Raw genomic sequence first — 23,295 nt, forward strand, 5'->3', positions numbered from 1 at the left:
AGATTCAAAATGTGATAAATGTTCCATCATGAATTAGGGTAATACGTGGTATGTAAGTAACATAATGGCATACGGTTTTATATGTACTCCACTTCTACTGATAGTAATGGCATTTTCATTGCCATAGCACTGGCCAAGAATGCAACAGGACAGGACATTTTGCACCTGAATTGTGAATGGTGCTTGCTGTCTAACCAAGTGGTTCTCAAAGTGGGGTCCGGGGACCCCCAAAGGTCTTTGAGGGGGTTCCAGGGGGTTACCAGCAAAATGTGCTAACATAGCATGAAAATCTGTTTAATCACTTTAAAACCTATAGGCCTACAGGCCTACCTCTGCTATTTTCAAAACACCTTAAAAGTTTTTGAAAAATGTGGAATATTTTTTAATATAATATGGGGTCCATAATATTTTCTGATGGGGGTCCATGGCTAAATACACACTAACTCGGGGGTTGACATGAAAAAGATTACTGCTTACTTGAGGCTGATCCGTTGAAGAAGGCCCAATCTTTGGACCTGTGCACTGCAGTCAGGCTCGGTCCCAGAGACCTCTTATGTCGACCTATTCTGTTTCCAAGACCTCTCTCTGCTAAGGGTTCACTTCCCACTGTGGAAACCTCAAGGGTAGGCCTAAAAGTCTCGCCTTGTCACTCCCTGCATACTGTTACTGTATACTTACTGTATATATTATAATCAGTTAGAGTCTATAAGCTTGCGTTACCCCCGAACCCTATACTACGAAGCAAGTTCAATATAGTAAAGTAAGGATATCTTTTTGTTTGGATTCGTTATCCCTAAAACCACAATCACACAAAGTGATAAAACGACGGTAGTTATCCAAGTTTGAATGTTTTCCCCTCTGACAACCAACAAGCTGAAAAGCATTCTGGCATCTAGTATAACAATTGGCTTAATCCCACGCTCCGTTTGGTGCAATGTTTGGTGTTTGTTCTGTGCGTTTGTTTGTTATCGTCGTTGATTGGCTAGGACTGCTCGCGTGGTGGAGTCAGACGTGATGTGTGTGTGTAACCGCTAATCAGTTAATCATTTTGCACTACAACTATCTTCTCTTTGAAGTCACTCGTGGTCCATTCATGGGAATAAAAGGGACAAGGACTGACAGACACACAGATCTCATATGGTCATATCTGTCACATTGGCAGTGTAAAGTACAATTCGATTGTTAAGACGTGACGTTGCGCCCCGCTAGAATAACTTCCGGGTCCAAGTGTTTTAATGTTAATAATAATAATGTTAAATCATAATAATAAATAAATACTTTGTACTTCTATGATATTAGCATTAAGACCCTTATTAACCCTCAATGGTTCATTTCTGAAAAAGGAGGTTATTGTAAAAAGATTTACGGGTTCCAACATGTTGTTTACAATGAAGAGTGGACGGCGCTGGTGCCTTTTGGACCCGGACGTGACATCGGACTACAAAATTACGTCAGACTTAAGAACCGAATGGCATTGCATAAGGAACCAGTTAGATTAGTTGATACCCCCATCTTGTGGTGAAATACCTGTATGACAATATTTTCGCCCATACACTCTAAAAACCTATGAACCATTTTAAGTCTTCAGCTCAAGGAATGTCTTTGCCTGTGGGCCTCAAACAAGAACACCCCTGGGCTTGAAAGCCTACCCTACCAAGTACTGAGTACATGGAACCACTGTGCTATCAAATGGTGGTATCCCGCAGGGTAACCATTGAACTGGGCACTTGAGTGAATTGGGCTTGTATGTACAGTGTGTACACTGAAGGATAACATTTACACGTACAGCAGATGCCACAGATGTGTGTGTATATATACACTTGAGACTGTAATGCAATAAGCATTACAGGAGAAAACATATTGATTTATGTCATAGTGCAATGATACCATGGTGATCCTATATTGACATATCAGGTGTGCCTCCATAGTCCTTCAGTAGTCGACCCAAACTTTACTGTGAACATTAAGTGGTAAAGAAACCGGAAAACCACAAAACACTTTTGTATTTTGATTGTAAAAGCTTCCCCCGACACTGAAGCTGATCACATTTTTCTGTAAGAGATGATGCCTTTATTAAAATTCAGATTCAGATTAACTTTAGTGTCACTAAGATGCACTGTTTAGGTACATACACGTGAAAAACGTGCACTCAGAAGCTCCAATAATAATTAGTAATTGCACATTCACTTTTCACTGTCATTTAACAGTCTGATAGCCTGTGGGAAAAAAAATGTTCCTCAGCCTACTAGTGCGCGCTGAGCTCTTGTATCTCTTCACCCTTTTGGACTTTAGAGGGGGAAAAAGTATTTTATGGGGGTGGGTGGGGTCTTTAATTAATAAAATTGATTCTATTTGGTTAGAAGCTGCTTAAATAATGCAATCTTATCAACTAGTTGTCTGCAAAAGAAGAAAGTCTTATCCTACCGCACTGGGGTTTTATTTATTATTTTTATATATTGATTTATTCTTGTCACTAGAGGTGCAGGTGCAATGGGGTCAGGCAACTAAAACCATCTTTGTCTGGATTCTAGACATCTGGATAAATAGAATAGAATTTGGACTTTTTGTAGTCCACACTGGATGCGGTAGTAAGAAGTAGGCACATGATTTTGGAAGATTTCACCACCACTTGGATAAGACAAAATGAGTATTATCATTCATTAAAGGAATCCACCAAATAAATCAATGTTAGAATGACATATAATTTAATGACATACCAAGAGATGGTCTGTAGATATCCTCAAGCTTGCATTAAACAGTTTAATCATTGCCTGCATTTAAGGCAAATATAATACATGTAGACAAATATACAAATGTGTATGTAGTTTGCGCGCGCGCGCACACACACACACACACACACACACACACACACACACACACACACACACACACACACACACACACACACACAATATTTACAGCACAGTATGTACATTCTATAAAAGACACAAAAAACTGGCAAACATTAATTTACATGAATGAACATAGCTGATATTAATTTCAGGTCTGAAATAATAACCCACTTACACTGACAAGAAGACTTGATCATGAAATGAATACAATTGTTTTAGCAAGACACAAACTTTGCTTGGGAAATCTGGCTGATAATCAAGGTATACAAAGTAACTCAGTTTCATGTATTCAAAAAATGCCCTGTATCATACTGACCATTTGCTCTTTAAAATCCTTCCACAAATGACTTTACATTCTAATTGGCTTGGCAGCAACTTTCCGTTTTCTGACAAGTGTAAGGACCCTGACTTTGATCTCTTTAGTTTTCAAAGAGTATATGATGGGGTTAAGGCAAGGTGGAATGCATGAGGAAAGCGATAAACTCAAAACGCGCTGGTCTGGGTCGATTAGTCCTAGATAAAAACCAATCATAAAAATTGTGAAAATTGGAATGTAAAACATTGCAACAAGGATGAGATGTTCAATGCAGGTAGCCAGAGCTTTAGCCCGATTGTCCAACGATTTCATCCTGAACACAGTCACTAGTATGGCAATATAAGACAGCACAATTATAATAAAGGGTCCAATAAGGAACACTAAACTGAGAGTTGAAGCAACAGTCCATTGCAGCGTGTAATCATTACAAGCAAGCCTAAACACAGGTGCATAGTCACAGAAATAGCTGAACACTTTGACAGACTTGCAAAAGGAGAGTCTTGTCATGATTGTGGTAGAATAGGTTACTACCCCCAGGCAAAGAGACCAGATCAGCCCGACTATACAAGACATGCTTCTCATGGTGTTGATGGAGTGCTGACGCAGTGGGAAACATATTGCGATCAACCGATCGTAGGCAAGCACAGCAAGTGCCAAGGATTCAAGTGATATAAAAGTGTAGTAAATGAACATCTGTACCATGCATAAATCAAACGCCACAAAATTATCCATGGCGAGAAATATCTTAATCATACTTGGAATAGTGCATGTGTTAATGATTAAATCGATCAATGCAAGGTTGCCAACAGCCACAAATTTTGGTGTGTGTAGACAGTGATTAAATGCAATTATGTAGATCAACAGACCATTGGATATGACTGTAACCACATAGACAAATGCTAGAAAAATAAAGTAGACATTAATGAAAGCCAGAGTCTCAAAACCAACGATGTAGAAGCCTGGGGGATGAATGATAAGTGAGTCATTAACAACAGTCATGGGAAAGGTCATAACTGAAATCCAAAGCTTCTCCCTTCCGAAAGACACGCATCAATATGGAAATGTTCTCCAACCTAGGCAAAAAGAATGGGGGTAAAGATCTATATAGTATTAAATAGCTACTACCAAGATACATCGACATTTACACTTAATGCACAATTATAGTTCTGGATAATTAAAGTACAACAACAACAACAAAACAATGTGAATAGCTCACCTGTGTTAATGGTTCAATGAGTTGAATTTTGGATGAGGCGGTCTCCAAAAGACCTGCCTTTCTAACCTTAATCCATCAGAATATATAGGCTTTCTAACGGCCACAAGAGATAAACTACAGTCCTCTAATTAAGTTGAAAAGAAGAAAACATCCTAGACAACTAACCCAGGAGAGCACAGGATAGCTAATTAGTCCAAATGTATCATACACTCTAAAACATCTAATTATTCTTCCAGGTATTATTCAGTGATCATAGCAACCACTTTAAAGACACACAACGTTTTTTTTTTAGGATTTGTTGTACTGTAGGCCTAATCCATTAAGGCCTTCAGCAAAACGGAGAGCGACATGGTAGAGTTCTGCATCTTAGTAAGTTGTTTTTGATGCTTTCACTATATTTGGCCTTTGAAGATCAATCTGATGAGAAATATTACATTTGGATAACTTTGTAAACCGAGGATCACAAACATCATGATGGGAATCAGAGATGGTCCTGGTCCAGACACACAGGCCTATAAGGTGTGCTCAGGTTCAATACCCCCCACAGTTAGTGTCTATCTATACTGTCTAAAAGTGTAATTACTGACAGCTATACAGTGATTTGGTTTCCAAGGTTCATCACATTGCAGAGGCTACTGGCCATTGCTGTGTAAATTAGCAGTTTTGCAAGTACAGTAACAAGTAAGTCTTGAGTCATTACCATGTCAAATCTTTCTCATCTGCCAAGTAAAGATGAGAAAGTCAAGTCCCAAGTTATAATGACCAAGTCATATCAAGTCCTGAATTGGTAGCTTTCGGTTTAAGTGCTAAACAAGTCCTAAAAGTTGTTGCAAATCTGCAAATTTCTATCTACACATCCTGCAGATAGTTTTGTTTTTTAAATTTAATTATATTTTTATTGCTGGTAAAACATGAGTGGTACTGAAATAATTACACACGCACACACACACACACACGCCTGATATGCCAATTATTTTCTTTCTTTTTTCTCGGGAGGAATAGTATCCGTTGCTGTTTTTATTTTATCCTCTATGGTTAGTTATTTAGTTAGTTAGTTTATCTCATGTTTTAAAACAAAACAGTTGAACATACAGTACCATATAGTATTAGTCAACAAGAAAACTATTTGGCCAAAAAGGTATGGGCTGAAGCCAAAGCTTATTTTTCAAATATCACAGTATTTTTCTTCTTCCAACTGAGGCAGAATTTAAGATGACTAGTTTGTAAGGATTAAGGAACTCCTTTAATTGAAGGGAAATGTGTCCCATTTTCTGAGACCCATGACATGTTGCTGATGGCTATGTCTATGTGCAATCCCAAGTAGGCCTGTCACAATTATTACATAATGGCCTAATCACAATGATTTTTGCATAATCGTCAGAATTCATCTGTATAAAGTCATCTGTTGAAAAAAAGTAAATAATAATCAAGACGACTACTGTAACTGAAGTGAAAAAAATCTAAACATTTATTAATTCAATTTCAATTAAAAACCAATATGTTTCTGTCTGGAGTAATGTTTTGACAAGCAGAAAGTATAGGGCATTCATGCCATGTGACTCCACAAATGACAATCCACAGCAACCCGACAAGGGTAAGCAAAGCAAAGCAAAAGCAAAGCAAAGCAAAGCAAAGCAAAGCAAAAGCAAGGGTAGTCGATCATTGGACAAATCAGTTATTTTACAAGATTTTGTTCAGTAGATGTAGTTCAAGGTTACATCTATGACATTTCAAAAGTGCAGTTGTTGAATGAATGAATGAAACCTTTATTGCCCTTACGGGAATTTTACACAGTTGTTGTACCAACAACTGTGTAAAATATATAACCCACAGTCACTGGTGGTGAAAGCAGGTACAGTAAACAGGAGAGCACAATCTCCTTGTGTTGTGGGTCTGAGTCTTCCTGTCAGACAGGAAGAAGTGTCCAGTGTCCACTTGAGGGCCCCAATAACACAAGTGTCCTCACCCACCCCGTTTAATATCCAGAATTTCAGTGTATTCATTCATACAAGTCAAATAGCATCAGGGATAGCTACGTCACCTTATTTATTTTCATAACCCGCCACCCTGTGTTGTGTGTTCAGGACTCTGTGGCGGTCTGTTGCTTCTTCATCAGCTGTTCTTTTCGCGAGTTCTGGAACGCCATCATGCAGTCTTTGAAGGTCTGGACCTGCTTCTGGCATTTCCTCCAGTCCTGGTGTTCAGCCATGCACTCCTGCACAGTGTAGTGCAAGTCAGCGCAGCCAGTGCGTGAGATCATTCGATCTACGGGGTCATCTTCTTCATCCTCATTCCGGCTGCGATTATGAGGTGATGGCGATGCCATGATGCCCGTTTCAATGCCTGTGATTAAATAACACAATTATTAGAGATTAATAAAGACACTGTAATCAATGCAATGAATTCATTTAGGTATCTAGTGTTATATCGAGGATTATATGAGCTGGTGATCCTTTGTATTCCCATGTGATAAAGAGATGGCTTCAGAGACTAAAGCAATTGTACTGAAAATAGTTCACTGTTTATTTGACAGTCTTGAAGCTCTGGAATCTGCAACGCCTTTATACTGTATGTAGAGTGTGGTTTCAATCAACATCACCCAGTCTAACTGAGAACGCACAGCTTGTATACCATTCGGCTGCTTTTACTCCTGTCGTCATGATGAGGTCACAATAAGTTATCCGTGCCCAAATATTGAGTTCTGTGCTAGCAGTGGCCAAATATGGTCCATAATGTCAGACTGTCAACAATGGTAAATGCACTCACTCAGACCATATTAAGTAACCTTGATGACCTGTCGTAAACAAACCTGAATGACGCGAAAGCACATAATCAGACTACGAAAAAAACACAAAAAAACTATAAGTAACTATAATCAACCTCATTTAAATTTGGAACTCAGCAGGACATCTTGGGTCACATTTCTCAATATAGACCCGTACAACCCACACCTCAGGTTCTGTCCCGCAGAATGGAAAGACATTGCATGTGTTTTGGTTTGGAGTGGGAGAGATTAGGAGCCTGTGGCTTGCAGACGCGTAGAGATTGACATTGTCATTGATTGAGACAAGTTGACCCGTTATTGAGAGTTTAATAAAACACCATTATAAGTAAATAAGCCTCCGTTTGTTGTATTTTACAGAGGGAGTTACGTTACAGCATGGAACTCTGTATAGGGCAGTGGTGCTGACAGATTAGCGGAATCTGTTTTGAGAGACTATGTTCCATTTAACATTACTCTTCTCTTTAATATCACAATCCAAATTATATCCATGACGTTAAATAGAGTTCAGAGCAATGTTTTGGTGAGCAACCAGACAGATGCAAGGTGTCGATCCATGGAAAGAAGGCAAGATATGTCTCTCTACAAGAGCTTGCATATCGGCTATTTTCAAATAGGATTGGATGCAGCTCCCAGTATGTCTGTTCTCCATCTTTTTCTGCTGTGTTTATCCTCTTGAACCTCTTCAAATAGAGCAGCATGTTTGCAACTAAGTTCTTATTATTCCTCGTTTTATATTGTAAAACCCATTTCTAATCACTCATGAACAATGAGGTGCACTGCCAACATTCAGTGGACAACATTTACATCTATAAAAAAATGCATTTTGACCTCCATATGGTTGCTAAAACACAAGATGCTGTGGCATGAATACATAATAGACAAACAGACAGACCATATTTTCACAATTTATGAGCACAAAATACATCTTTGATTGATTGAATAAATTAATATTGATTGATTTTGGGGGGAAATTATGCTTAGCCTGACAAAATAATTAGACTTACTTCTTAAGACAAAGATAGGCTACCTAGATTTGCACAGGGCCCACTTCGTAAAACTGCCCAGTTCTCCCCTGAGCCTAGCCTTGGATCAAGACTGTCATAGATGTATTTTATCGATTTTGACATCTACGATAGTCTTGGCCTGGACCCCCCAGTGCGCCCTGCACTCTCACCAGTAAAGCCCGTATTTATCCTAAGATGTACAACATATAGGTGCTTATAAATATATAACGTTGCCACAAATGTTAACTCACGCTTCAGAGTCTTTTTGCAATGTATTAGTCCGTATTTTTCAATAGATATGCGTTTTAATACCCTCTGTGGCCGAACGCCACCCCCCCCCCCTGTTTACTTTCTGTTTACATTGAGTGTAATTCCGGCTTTCACCGGATGCGCCCCGTCACTACCACCCATTATACAGGGAACTCCCAACAGAATCAAACACACACCGATTTAAAACACATATCTATTGAAAAAAGTACGGACTAATACATCGCACAAAGACTCCGAAGGGCGGGTTAACATTCGGGGCAACCGGGTAAGCACCGTATATATATATTTATTGTACATGTACGGAGAAGTACGGGCTTTACTGGTGAAAGTACAGGACGCACTGGGGGTGCAGGCCAAGACTAGATACGAAAGTAAAAGTCAGACTCGATCAAATACATCTATGATAGTCTTGATCCAAGGCTACCTTGAGCCCACTCCGAAAACGTGGTAAGGTTCTCACCGGCATTAGTATTTGTGATTTAACAGGGTCACTGTCTCACTGACTGGAAGCGATACATAATTATCTGACTTAATTGGAAATGATCTGCATAAAGTAAATATGCATCCGTTAACTTGAGCTGAAATGGCGATATTATATATATATGCCAACAAAACAAGCAGATGGCTACATAAGCTCGTATTTAACGTACCTTAGCGCTGCGTTGCAGAGGTTAAACTGTCTTATGTTGTCATTTAGATTGGAGTTGCTTTCATAACCACTCGCCTCCTAGCTGTGTTCCGTGAGCAGAAATAACGGAGCAGAAATAAGACTTCCGGTTGACGATCCCTTCAGAATAAGAGTACCCTCTAGAGTAAAAAGAAACCATTGAAAACCATTGAAAAACGGTTAATTTGCACATTAAAACTATAAATTAAGCATTTAAACGAAGCTATACAACACACATTATGTTTCTGTGTAACAAAAACGTTTTTTAAAAGATAAAAAATGTATCTAAATGGATAAATGTTGTTCAATGGAGTGCATAGCCTATAGAAATTGGACACTGGACCGGAGACGGACACGTGTGCCAACACTTGTGACATACTCACGCGTTCGGGGAGACCCCCTCTACAACGCCACACTCTCCGCTAAGCGCCACAGGTGTAAAAAAAAGTGTGGCGGACCGTCCAGTGAGGTCAGAGGTCAGAAAAGTGCCGTTTACAGTGCGTAGCCTATACCAATTGGACACTGGACCAGAGACGGACACGTGTGCCAACACGTGTGACATACTCACGCGTTCGGGGAGACCCCCTCTACAACGCCACACTCTCCGCTAAGCGGCACAGGTGTAAAAAAAAGTGTGGCGGACCGTCCAGTGAGGTCAGAGGTCAGAAAAGTGCCGTTTACAGTGCGTAGCCTATACCAATTGGACACTGGACCGGAGACGGACACGTGTGCCAACACTTGTGACATACTCACGCGTTCGGGGAGACCCCCTCTACAACGCCACACTCTCCGCTAAGCGGCACAGGTGTAAAAAAAAGTGTGGCGGACCGTCCAGTGAGGTCAGAGGTCAGAAAAGTGCCGTTTACAGTGCGTAGCCTATACCAATTGGACACTGGACCGGAGACGGACACGTGTGCCAACACTTGTGACATACTCACGCGTTCGGGGAGACCCCCTCTACAACGCCACACTCTCCGCTAAGCGGCACAGGTGTAAAAAAAAGTGTGGCGGACCGTCCAGTGAGGTCAGAGGTCAGAAAAGTGCCGTTTACAGTGCGTAGCCTATACCAATTGGACACTGGACCGGAGACGGACACGTGTGCCAACACTTGTGACATACTCACGCGTTCGGGGAGACCCCCTCTACAACGCCACACTCTCCGCTAAGCGGCACAGGTGTAAAAAAAAGTGTGGCGGACCGTCCAGTGAGGTCAGAGGTCAGAAAAGTGCCGTTTACAGTGCGTAGCCTATACCAATTGGACACTGGACCGGAGACACTGGCATCGGCAGCCGTCTCCGGTCCAGTGTCCACTATTGTCTGAAAATGGCAGAAAAGGGCACTTTTCTGACCTCTGACCTCACTGGACGGCCCGCCACACTTTTTTTTACTCCTCTCCCGCTTAGCGGAGAGTGTGGCAGTGTAGAGGGGGTCTCCCCGAACGCGTGTGTATGTCACAAGTGCTGGCATCGGCAGCCGTCTCCGGTCCAGTGTCCACTATTGTCTGAAAATGTCAGAAAAGGGCACTTTTCTGACCTCTGACCTCACTGGACGGCCCGCCACACTTTTTTTTACACCTCTCCCGCTTAGCGGAGAGTGTGGCAGTGTATAGGGGGTCTCCCCGAACGCGTGTGTATGTCACAAGTGCTGGCATCGGCAGCCGTCTCCGGTCCAGTGTCCACTATTGTCTGAAAATGGCAGAAAAGGGCACTTTTCTGACCTCTGACCGCACTGGACGGCCCGCCACACTTTTTTTTACACCTCTCCCGCTTAGCGGAGAGTGTGGCGTTGTAGAGGGGGCTCCCTGAACGCGTGCGTATGTCACACGTGCCCCCGCAAATAGCTGTCTCGTGTCCAGCGCCCAATTTGTGAAGTCTATATGCACTGAAAATTGACCTTTTCTGACCCCTGACCTCACTGGACGGCCCGCCACTTTTCCAAATACACCTCTTCCGCTTAGCGCCGAGTGTGGCGTTGTAGAGGGGGTCTCCCTGAACGTGTGCGTATGTCAAAAGTGCTAGCGCCAACAGCCGTCTCCTGTCCAGTGTCCAGTATTGTCTGAAAATGGCACTTTTCTTACCTCAGGCCGCACTGGGCGGCCTGCCACTTTCCTTTTTTTACAAATTATCTCTCAAATGTTCACCAGCATTCTGTACTGGTCTGTATCCATTTTCTATCAAGTTTATGGGCGCTCAGTTATGGAGAAGTACACACACACACACACACACACACACACACACACACACACACACACACACACACACACACACACACACACACACACACACACACACACACACACAAACTACAAATTTACTAATATTTCTGTCCTCTATCTTTTTTATGCTGTGTTTCCATGTTGTATATATGTTGTTAAATAATATACATTTTTAATGATTTTTTTCTGATTACATTTGTATTTGTATTGTATTTTAGTTTTTAAATAGGTGAGATCAACTTTATAAACCCCAAATTCTTCTTTTTTTTTAATCTCACCTGCACTATCTACTATTATTATTTGTAGCATATTTTGTGGTCTCTTTTATCATTGTTTATTTGCTTCTGCAATAAACAATATTATATCATCATCATTTTCCAAGAGTGACCTGGCCTAGAGTCAGCATTATTACAACAATGGACAAACAATACAAAAACAATACATATATATAACACACACAAATCAATATCCATTTAAAGTGCAAAACAGTGCTAAGTGCACATTTAATGGGGGTCAATAGCCAATTTCAAACTGGAACAACTTAGAAGTGATCTAGTATAAGCCATTTAAAAAGACATACTGTACATCATAAATGTATTTTTTAAATACAATTGTGTCTTTTTTTTTTAAACTTGCCACTTAGAAGTGTTTTAGTATGAGCCATTTAAAAGGCATACATCATAAATGTATTTTTAAATTAGATTTGTGTCTTTTAAAAAACATAAAAAATTCACGATCTTATTTTGAAGGCAACCGGAACCCTTATTTCTGCTAGGTCGAAAACCGGAAGTCCAATTTCTGCTGACGGAACGGAGCTTCGCCTCCTTCACAACGAATCATGCAAGGAGCAGGGGGGCACAATTGAGCAACGGACTTAAAGCGCAACCTTAGAATAAGTTCCACCAACCATGCTGCCAAGCCATAACAGTTCCGTGATGATGAGGATAGTTCTATCAACTAGTACATTTTGTGAGTATCTGTACTTTACTTGAGAATTAGTATTTTCTTTTATACTTTTGACTTTCACTCCACTATTTTTTCAAAGACAAATATTGTACTTTTGACTCCCCTACATTTCTAAGAAGGGAAAAGGTACATTATGAATTAACCACTTAAGCCCTATATCAAATATAGTGAAAATAACAGATCTACAAGCTCACAACATGAGCTTGAAGATCTGCTATTTTCACTATTATTGATCTTTGTCTGAATTTCAATAAAGCCAATCCATTGATATTAGAAAGGAAATATACGTTGTCATTTTTACTTTTGAATACTTAAGTATTTATATAAGTATGTAGCCTACTTTTGAATAGTGTTATTCATAAACGCAAGTACTCCAGTACTTTAACCCAAGTACAAATTTGACAGAGCAGCCTTCACTTGTAGTAGGAGTACTCCACTACCCCATAGTGCCTTCATTCAACACCCCCCGCTGACAGGTGCCACCCCAGCCTGTAGGAGTAGGAGCTGCAACAAAACCTCACCACCCGGCTTCCCTCCCTCGAACACGGCCAATTGTGTTCATATAGAGTAGACCAGGGGTCTTCAACAGGGCCCTAGGGGGTCCTCAGAGTTACTACAGGGGGTCCGCCAAAATCTTTATGTGATATATATATATTTTTCCTTAACTTGAACCCTTAGCATCCCTATTCTGAGGACAACTTTAGCCAAAAATAGCAGATCTACAAGCTCACAACGCCTCGCAGCGCGAGGCGTTGTGAGCTTGTAGATCTGCTATTTTTGGCAAAGAGGTACTGTATAGGTGTAGAGGGGAAAAAGAGCAGACCAAGTATACAAAAAAAGTTTAATCTGAAACACAATTTTATACAATATAGAGGGGGTCCCTGCTTCATCTCTCTCTCAACTAGGGCGTCCTTGGGCTGAAAAGGTTGAAGACCCCTGGAGTAGACACTCGGTCAAACAGGATTTACTACAGCGGTGGATTTGAACCACTAGACTCTGAAGACAATCTTGGGGCTTACATTATTTTTGGCCTTCTAAGATCTATCTGATGATGAATTTGACTATCTAACTTCTAGCCTATACAGTATGATAAGCCGGATCGAGGTTTGCTCAGGTTCGATATCCTCCATACAGGACATAATAAATTATATATGAGGGATATTGTGCAGCAAAGCTCACAGGCTTATCACAGATTCTAGCCACTCCACCATGGACTGTTTCAGATGGCACATAGCAAGTGGTTCTGAAGCCTCAAGACCATACAGTAGTAGTCTGTGCAATAGCTACTCAAGCAATAAGCCCTGAAAACGTTAATCCCCCTGACTATGAACAATTGACACTATAGGCTTATTGCCTTTCTGCCTACCACACACACACACACACACACACACACACACACACGCACGCACGCACGCACGCACGCACGCACGCACGCACACACACACACACACACACACACACACACACACACACACACACACACACACACACACACACACACACACACACACACACACACACACACACACACACACACACACACACACACACACACACACACACACACACTAAAGGGGACTCACCCCTTGGCTGGAGAAGATATTATTGGCTGGAGATATATTATTAGTGTGTGTGTGTGTGTGTGTGTGTGTGTGTGTGTGTGTGTGTGTGTGTGTGTGTGTGTGTGTGTGTGTGTGTGTGTGTGTGTGTGTGTGTGTGTGTGTGTGTGTGTGTGTGTGTGTGTGTGTGTGTGTGCGTGCGCACGTGCGTGCGCGTGTGTGTGTGTGTGTGTGTGTCAGTGTGCGTGCGCGCCTTAAAGTACCTAAACCAAAGAATTTGACTCTTGAGTTCTCTTATAAGACCTAACACCCAAAAAAAACTTTGACTAGTTCATCACTTTTTTAAATGAAAAAAAACAAAATATTTTTGATAACTACTGTAACAACATAGACTGAGGTCATGTAAAATGCGTAGTCATCCCTCAGGATTCATTTATCTTTAAAAAGGGTACGGTGACCCCAGAATGAAGGACTCTCTTTGCTCGTCTGACTCCTGGGACGCTTTCTAATAAGCCCCCTTTATGATGTCATCACTAGGGACCGCTGCTTAATGACTCTGCTTGTAAACAAACCTTTTAGTGTTCAGACATCAGGCTAATTAATCTCATTTTCAAGTTCCGCTCAATTAAAACTGAAGATGAAGGTTATTATATACTATATCATTACACTATACGGTATACTACACTATTTAAATGTTGCCATTTACTGGAATGCAGAGCAAACAGCTGAAAGTAGCTGAAACTGCAGTGCAGAGAGAAGTCTGTCTTACTCACTATAAACATTACCTACTTATAGTATCTCCCCTTGGTCCTTTCTGAAATAATGAGGCCTATTACTGTAATTAGAGAGAAAAACAAAAAGTGATCAATAGAATCTGGGACCCTAGTGCCAGTGTGTAACAGTAATAATCTAAAACCTAATTTCAAAACTTTTTTTCCGTAAGGAAAACCAGGCTTGCAGACGGGACTAATTAATCACTATCACTAACGATGTAGTGTACCACACAAACAAATCTCAATGGACAAAACCAGCTAATAACTAGCTGTACAATAATTGCATGTATATCACTAAGATCATTAATAAAATAATAGTAGTGAGGTTTATATCTGTCCCTGAATCTTTTACTCTTGAGTGCAGGAGTTGTACCTGTATACTGCATATGTAGGCTACTGTACAGTAGGTGGCCAGTGACTTTGGCCATTTTCTTTCCACACCTCCTGCATGGAGCGCGTGACCCATGACGATGTTGGTTTGAATCCAGTACACAACACCAATGGTTTTGATAATGTGGATTGTGGAAGCCAAATGGTGGATTTGTGGATAGGACTCTATATGAACAGACTTGTTATATCAACAAAACACATTGCATTCTGTTTGTGTGACATGCATGATGCAAAGGTTTTGAAAGTGAAACTGGCCAAAGTCACTGGCCACCTACTGTACCTATTGTTATTGGCACAGCGCCAGTGTCAATGTCAGTATTGGCCAGTTGGGGAAAATGCATTGTTGTGAGATTGTACAGAATCAGAGATTTACCGTATACTGTAGTTATGCTGGAACACACCAGTAGCCCTACTTTTGTGGATGAACACTGGATGAAGTGTGAAGAAAAAAGTTTCAGTGTTATGAAAAAAATGAGTTTGGGGTTAGGATTATGAATTTAGGGGTTGGGGTTGGAGATAAATAAACAATCGTGCTCACATGTTGTTGTGAGCTTGTAGATCAGCTGTTTTTGGTGAGTGACAGACCACCTGTCTGTTTAAATGTCTGGACTTGGACCCTACCATCCCCTTTCTGGGGTGAACATTAAGGTGAAAATAGCAGATCCACAAGCTCACAATGTTGTGAGCTTGCCGATCAGCTATTTTCTGCGACGATATTTTGTGTGGAGGGAAAAAAGGAGCGGACCTATAGTACAGAGCCCTGGGGGACCACTGTCAACAAACTATATAGGGTTTAAGTGGTTAATGGAGGCAATTGGGACTAATTAGCCTTGAGTTTGTACGCCAAAAGGTTTGTTTGTTTAAATGTAAAGTCATTAAACAGCATTCTCTGGCGATGACATTACAAACAGGGCTCATTAGGAAAGCTCCCAGGAGTTGGTCACCCAAGGGGAATTCTTCTGTCTGGGGTCCTCATAACCTTTTTGATGATGGATGCACCCTCAGACATCACTATGCATTACTATGCACTTATTGAACTTTTTGTTGCACTCCAGCAACCCACTTCATTTAAAACCTATTTAGACCTGGAACACCTATACTGTAGGTTGTACAGTATACCTTTCAAGCCAGGAACGCCTCTGTGTCATTTTAGTTGTTGCTAAAACCTCACATTTTTATTCCAAAAAAAATACAAAAAAATTTGCAAATGTATTGCATTTTTTAAAAACATATTTTATGTTTTTCAGAAAATGTACAGTGGGTCAGGTCTAATCTGATGCCATGGACATCTGTTAGACAATACAATCCTCAGTGTTCCTCTAAATGGACCCATACCAATGGATCATTACGGGGTCATTTGGTTACAATACACAGAGTTACTAATGGATAAATGAACACTGACACTTTTACTGTAGTATGTAGTGTTCTAGCCACCAGTGGTGGAAAAGGTACTCAGATATTTTACTTAAGTAAAAGTAGCAATACCACAATATGAAAATACTCTGTTACAAGTAAAAGGCCTGTGTTCAAAATGTTACTTTAGTAAAAGTACAAAAGTATTGGCATCAAAATATACTTAAAGTACCAAAAGTAAAAATACAAAAATGTTTGAAAATAGCAGATCTACAAGCTCACAATGTGTCGCGATTTTCAAATAGCCTATGTATAAAATAGGCATAAAGTGGATAAAGTATGTTTTATAATATAATAATGAATATCTGCAAAGTAACTAGTAAGTCAAGTTTTCAAATAATTGTAGTGGAGTAAAAGTACAATATTTGCCTCTGAGATACCAGTGGAGTAGAAGTAAAAGAGCCCAGTGACTGTCAACCTCTAGGTCAAGTCCCAGAAGTGGGTCACAAAATGTCTAGAGACAGGGCTATAAGCAAGATAGGGAAAAAATGACTTGAGTAATATTGTGCATATTGTTCATATTTAATTAATTATTTTACTGCCATTGTCAAACACTGGTTCAGACCATTGTTGACTCCCTGCCTGTGCAGTTTGTATTATAGTGAAATGCCCACTTGAGAGCAGTGTTTGGTAACGTAACAGTTTCTTACTAGTTGTATGAGTAGCCTGGTTTGCACTGGTTAAACAGATTTTTTTTTAAATAGATATGTATTATAAGTGGTGTAATACATTGAATGAAGGAAATTACAAAAACCAAACGTGTTCACTTCAAATGCATTACAGCAGGTAATCAGCAAATCATAAGTTTGATGATTAAATCATTTGCCGTGCTGTCTTGAAAGCAGTACACCCGGTGAGCTGCTAAAGAATCGTGTAATGCTTGACTAAACAGCCTTGTTGTTGGTTTGAAATACATGAATGTGGAAGAATTTAAATATTTTGAAAGAAGGAGATGAAAAAGATAAGATAAAGGAAAATAACATTATTCAACGATTAGAGAAACTAAAATTCAGAGCAGAATGCTAGAATCTTTTCAAAAAACATTTGTACAGTACAGTATTTTTAAAAAGCAGAGACGTTTTTTTCCTCACTATACTCCTCACGGCCCACCCATTTGACCACTTAACACAGCACCATGTTATTCATGTTATTCATGTTATGTCATGTTATTCAACTTACTTGAGTAAAAGTACAATAGTATTGGTATGAAAATATACTTAAAGTACCAACAGTAGAAAGTACTCATTATGCAGAATGTCACGCATTGTGAGCTTGTAGATCGGCTATTTTCAAATGGCCGAAATGTATATAGTGCTGTGGGAAGTGGTTAATGTATGTTTTGTAATAAATCAAAATAAATCAAAATCTACAAAGTAGCTAGTAACTAAAGTTTTCAAATAATTGTAGTGGAGTAAAAGTACAATATTTGCCTCTGAGATGTAGTGGAGTAGAAGTAAAAGTACAGGATATTGGAAATACTCAAGTAAAGTAAAAAAAAAAATACCTCAAAATTGTACTTAAGTACAGTACTTGAGTAAATGTACTTAGTTACTTTACGCCACTGGTGAAGGTCCTCTTGGAATAATCAAGCAGATAATAGATGGGATGGCTGTGAGGTCACAGCCTGTCAGAGGATCGGTCCCTATACCTCAAGGACAGCATGAAATATTCAAAAAGCTCAAACTGCTTAAACTCTGTAGGCTACTTTGTTGACTGGGGGGCACGTGTCGCGTTGCAACATGTTGTGAACTTGTAGATCAGCTATTTTCACGGAACGTTCACCATGACATGCCCAGAATAGGGTACGCTAGGGTTCATGTGGTTAACAGATGTATGAATTTGCCTGTCACACTTTGAGAGCTCAGCCAGATTGAACTAATTTGACAGCTAATTACAAGTATCAGAGATAGAGTGGACGGTTGAGTGATTGCTACATCAAGATAATGCTGGAGTGCACTGTAATTAGAATGAATAATTCTCTAAGAGTATTTGGCTCTACACACAGACCCATGTGTAGAAAATCCCCTCCTGCTCCACCCACCCACGACTGGGCAGGAGGGGATTCTCTACTATAACAGGGTCTGTCTGTCTGTCTGTCTGTCTGTCTGTCTGTCTGTCTGTCTGTCTGTCTGTCTGTCTGTCTGTCTGTCTGTCCAGAGCAAATTGGTGGTAATTACCCACACATTTCACACACTTGGTCGGCCTCATCTTCACTCTTTCATTCTCAACCAATCACGTCACTAAATTAGCACCCCATTTAAACATTATTTAAATTAATAATTAGACACCTGTCTGCCAGTGTGGCTTTCATGAACCTGATGAAGTACTTCATGTACTAACCACATGCGTGTGCTTGAACATAAGTAAAATAATCCTTGTTTGCAGGAAATCTTTGTTTGGCTTATTTTAACTCGGATTACATCCTTGCTGCTGTTCCTCTTCTCCAGCAGTATAGCTACATGCTATGCGCTAAGCTGTTTTCTTTTCACTAGTAATCCTGTTATGCCTAATTTATAACAGTGTCGCTTACCCTACATTCATGCTGTTTCTGTCAGCATTTCCACTAAACTATTTCTTTCTATAGGTTTGTTCTTTGGATATTGTACTTTTTTCTTTGCTATATTTTGAAGGCATTTGGAAAACCACAGAATAATTACAAACTTGACAATTAATCACAGGCCTAGTGAGGGCGTCATGGCGTGGCAATTGCCACTGTTTAACCCAGGACTTTGTTATGAATAATTTGTAATACAGATTTCGTCCACCTCTGTTTGCCCCGCTTATCACTGGCTATAATAGTATCTAAATGAAGATCTAAAATTGGATTATTATAGTCTGGCACAAGGTTGTTTTTGATGCAGAAAGCTCAACCTACAGTACGTCAATGTGTATTAGGCCTACAACAAATCACCCCACTGGTACATCCAGGCAGCCATACAAAGTTGTTTATAATAGCCTTGTGAAGTGCCATAAGTGAACTCCACACCCTGTCTCCCTCTCAGTGGACACCCATTGATGCAAAATGCAAAAATACCTGCCCGTAGGCAACCCAACCCGTGCGTCGAGGTGTCCTCGGTTCTATTCTGGCTGGAGACCTGTTCTGTGTGTCCTTCTCTCTCTCTCTCTCTCTCTCTCTCTCTCTCTCTCTCTCTCTCTCTCTCTCTCTCTCTCTCTCTCTCTCTCTCTGCCCTCATTTCCCTGTCTCTCTACGGCCCTACAGTATCTAAAGCCCCAAAAAAGAGAAGGAAACTACCTAAAAATATACACTGGCACAATACAATGCTGATGGATAGCATTCTCAAAGGCCTTCATTACTGCAAAGGTCGAGGCAACAAGCCTGTATCCTGGATTTCTTGTAAAAGAGAGTATAAATCTAGTGCATGGTTAAAAATCTCCATGAAAAGAGGTAGTTGGCAGTGTTGGTCTATAGCTTAGCTATAAGTAGCTACTGTAAATGTGTGTATAGCTATTAGCCTTTCACCATTGGACTGGAAGGACATTTGCGATGCTTGTGACTCCAGATTAACTAAGCCAAAATGAGCACCTGGACCCTTTCTACAGGGAACTTAATGGGAATTAAGGCATGAAATCAGAAGAATTAATGTTTCACCCCATAGAGAATGGAAGGTCAGAGCACTCTCTACAGTATATCTCTCACACTTGTTATCGTCTGTCTGTCTGTCTGTCTGTCTGTCTGTCTGTCTGTCTGTCTGTCTGTCTGTCTGTCTGTCTGTCTGTCTGTCTGGCGCGCGCGCGCGCGCGCACGCACGCACGCACGCACACACACACACACACACACACACACACACACACACACACACACACACACACACACACACACACACACACACACACACACACACACACACACACACACACACACACTCATTCACTGATAGGTCACCCTGGAAAGCTGGTGGAGTCAAAGGCCTATCGACCAGACAACTCCATTCATCCACATGCAGTCTTGGATGAACCAAAGTCCCGGTCCAGGCTCATAAACATCATGATGGGAATCTGAGATGATCATGACCCAGATCAAGACCTATAGGACCCCCTGAGACCATCCAGAGGTTTACAGCATGACATTAAACTGTTTGCCCTTGTTCATCACATCACATAACAATCACATGAACCCTAGCATTCCTATTCCGAGGGATCTACAAGCTCCCAACGCGTTGTTTTGCGACGCGTTGTGAACTTGTAGATCGGCTATCTCCCCTAGGTCGGGGAGTACTTAGGGTTTTAAGTGGTTAAACTTTAAAGGTGATGTTGACCAAATTGTAGATGCATTATAAAAAGAAAATTATACGTCCACAGAACGTTTAAAAAACGTTCTCCAAAGAATATTATTTTGTGAAATAACGTCGGGTGCAGAATCTTCATTTTGTAAATGGTGCATTTATATAGCGTTTTTATCCAAAGCGCTTTACATAGATTGTGCATTATATTCACCCATTCACACAGAAGGAAACCATGCAAGGCAGCGTCTTGCTCGAGGACACTTCGACACTAACTCTGAGGGAGCCCGGGATCAAACTGGAACCTTGCAGTTGCCATCCGGCCACTTCACCGTCCACTCTACCTCTGAGCCACTGCCGCTCCCACTGCCGCTCCCGTGTTCTGTAAGCTGACAAGCTCACAACGCTGGGAGATCTGCTCTTTTCGGCAAGCGACACAGCCGTATAGATTAAGCATGAGGATACATTATCTTTAAAACTGGTATGGTGACCCCAGCATGAAGGACTGCCCTGTTTATGATGTCATCACCAGGGAACACCAGTTAATGACCTTGCCTGTGAACGAACAAACCTTCTAGTGTTCAGACTTGAGGCTAATTAGTCTCATTTGCTCCCATGGAGACTACCTTTTTTCCCAAAAAACTGAAAGTGCAGAGGTAAAAAAGGTAAAAGTAGACCATTAACTATGTAAAAGTAAAGTAAACGTTTTTGTCTATTTGCTCGTCCTCAAATGGTCAACGATCCTATGAAACCCATTGATGCGTTCTTTCTTTCTTTCTTTCTTTCTTTATTGAGAGACAGAGGCAGAGAGAAACCTGTTTGCAGCCCATAATCAGCACCAACCACACATTTTCACACCCTGCCTGGGTATACCAATTTGTAAAGTAATAATCGGGAGCATCTCTGCTATTAGATACAGAGACAAGTTGTGTGACGGGCTCTCTCTCTCTCTCTCTCTCTCTCTCTCTCTCTCTCTCTCTCTCTCTCTCTCTCTCTCTCCTATCCTTCACATTGATGTCTCATTGGGTGATTGTCTAATTGCTAATGCCTGTCTGTTTCCCAGCAGTGTCCATTTTGGGGCATGTCAGTGTAATCGTGGCCATCTGAGAAGGGAGTGGCTTTCTGGCCTTCTCCTCTATTTAAGAGGCTGCCCTGGGCAGAGTTCACTCTCTCCCCAGCCACCAGCTGCATGGCCCACTGCAATTGATTTGTTTGTTTTGCTTTTGGTTTCACATCCACCACTTCACAATGCATACACTGCACAACACTGATTCCCACCACTGACCTTTGTACATTTTCAGTAATTCTTTGCCTTTAGTTTGATAAACATAAGTTTCTACTTTGAACCAGTGTGGACTCTGTCCTTTGTTGCAAGCATTGAGACATGCATGTATAGGCCTGTATTAAATGTGTAAATCATTTATTTTTATGTTTAAGTTGTTTGTCATATGTGCCCTGTGCAATGTATGCTATATATATTTGTATTCATATGTTCAATGCCAAACACACAATTAAATCGTTAATCACAATTATTTGACTGACAATTAAACGTCAACTTAAATGTGTTATTGTGACAGCCCTATGCATGTAACAGTTGTGTACAACAGTATAAATAATTGTACTTCAATGTGGTGTGATAATTATTATAACAAGACTCTTTACTGCTGGTAGGAATGGGAGCTCAGTCTGTATTCAGCTGAAAGTCTCCTGTTAGCCAAAGGACAGCTGTTTAAAAGTGGACCTAAAATTAACTGAATTTTCTGTCTTTCACATCCGCATTACAATAAGAAAAGCTTGTGTCGCTTCTACTGCTGCTGATGAGTTTTTGAACTATTTTGATCATCATACCGTACTCACATATGACTCACGGTCAGGCCTGCATGTATTTTCACACAGGTCTGGGTTTCAGAGGTTTAGGGGGACATTTGGGATCATAATTAATATTTTCCATGGCCCTCTTTCCTTTATCTTTACTTCTTTCTTATTCTTTTTAAACCCTGCCACTGCTCCCATAGAAAGTCATTCAACTGGATAAAGTAATTTACCTGGATGAAGAGGAGAGAGAGAGAGAGAGAGAGAGAGAGAGAGAGAGAGAGAGAGAGAGAGAGAGAGAGAGAGAGAGAGAGAGAGAGAGAGAGAGGGGAAGAAGGGTGCACTGTATATATGTGTATGGAGAAGTGATGTAGTTGAAAAAGCAGAAGCAATGTATGTTGGAAATGAAAAGGAAAAGAAAATGGATATGTGTAAAAAATAAATACAGTAAACGTTTAACTTGTAAATTATTAATTAAGTTCTATTAGATCTATTATCACCCCTAGTTATTTACACCTTAGAGACACGTTGATCAGAGAAGAATAAGTATGTTTGAAAGAACAAAGGTTTAGAGATGGTGCTCAATTAGTCTGCCTTATGAATAAGCACATAAACATGCACAGGAGTCACCACATCCCCATCTAATGTTAATTTAACTCAAAGAGTAAAAAATCATCCGTATGGACCTCTCAGTTTTAATTTAACTGAAAGCGTAAACATGGTGCAAAGAAGTTAACAAAGCACACAAATCCAAATGGTAAAAAAAACAAAAGAATGAGTCTACACACTGGATTATGCTCACATAATGAGTTTAAT

At 40.5% G+C, this 23,295-nt stretch overlaps 2 protein-coding genes across 2 annotated transcripts; both read right to left on the bottom strand.

The window, feature by feature from the left end:
* Positions 1-3,201: 3,201 nt before the first annotated feature.
* Positions 3,202-4,179, bottom strand: or41a3 (odorant receptor, family 41, subfamily A, member 3; the record flags this gene model as incomplete). Its single annotated transcript, XM_084074292.1, has 1 exon — positions 3,202-4,179. The coding sequence occupies one exon, from the start codon at positions 4,177-4,179 to the stop codon at positions 3,202-3,204; it is 978 nt and encodes a 325-aa protein (XP_083930418.1).
* Positions 4,180-6,145: 1,966 nt separating this feature from the next.
* coa4 (cytochrome c oxidase assembly factor 4 homolog) lies at positions 6,146-9,186 on the bottom strand. The gene is made up of 2 exons (XM_084074595.1): positions 9,094-9,186; positions 6,146-6,727 (listed from the first exon to the last, which is right to left on the bottom strand). The coding sequence occupies exon 2, from the start codon at positions 6,708-6,710 to the stop codon at positions 6,465-6,467; it is 246 nt and encodes an 81-aa protein (XP_083930721.1). The 5' UTR covers positions 6,711-6,727; positions 9,094-9,186; the 3' UTR covers positions 6,146-6,464.
* Positions 9,187-23,295: the final 14,109 nt, after the last annotated feature.

The sequence above is a fragment of the Gymnoscopelus microlampas genome (genome assembly GCF_963454915.1).
Source record: "Gymnoscopelus microlampas genome assembly, chromosome: 12".
Lineage (NCBI taxonomy): Eukaryota > Metazoa > Chordata > Actinopteri > Myctophiformes > Myctophidae > Gymnoscopelus > Gymnoscopelus microlampas.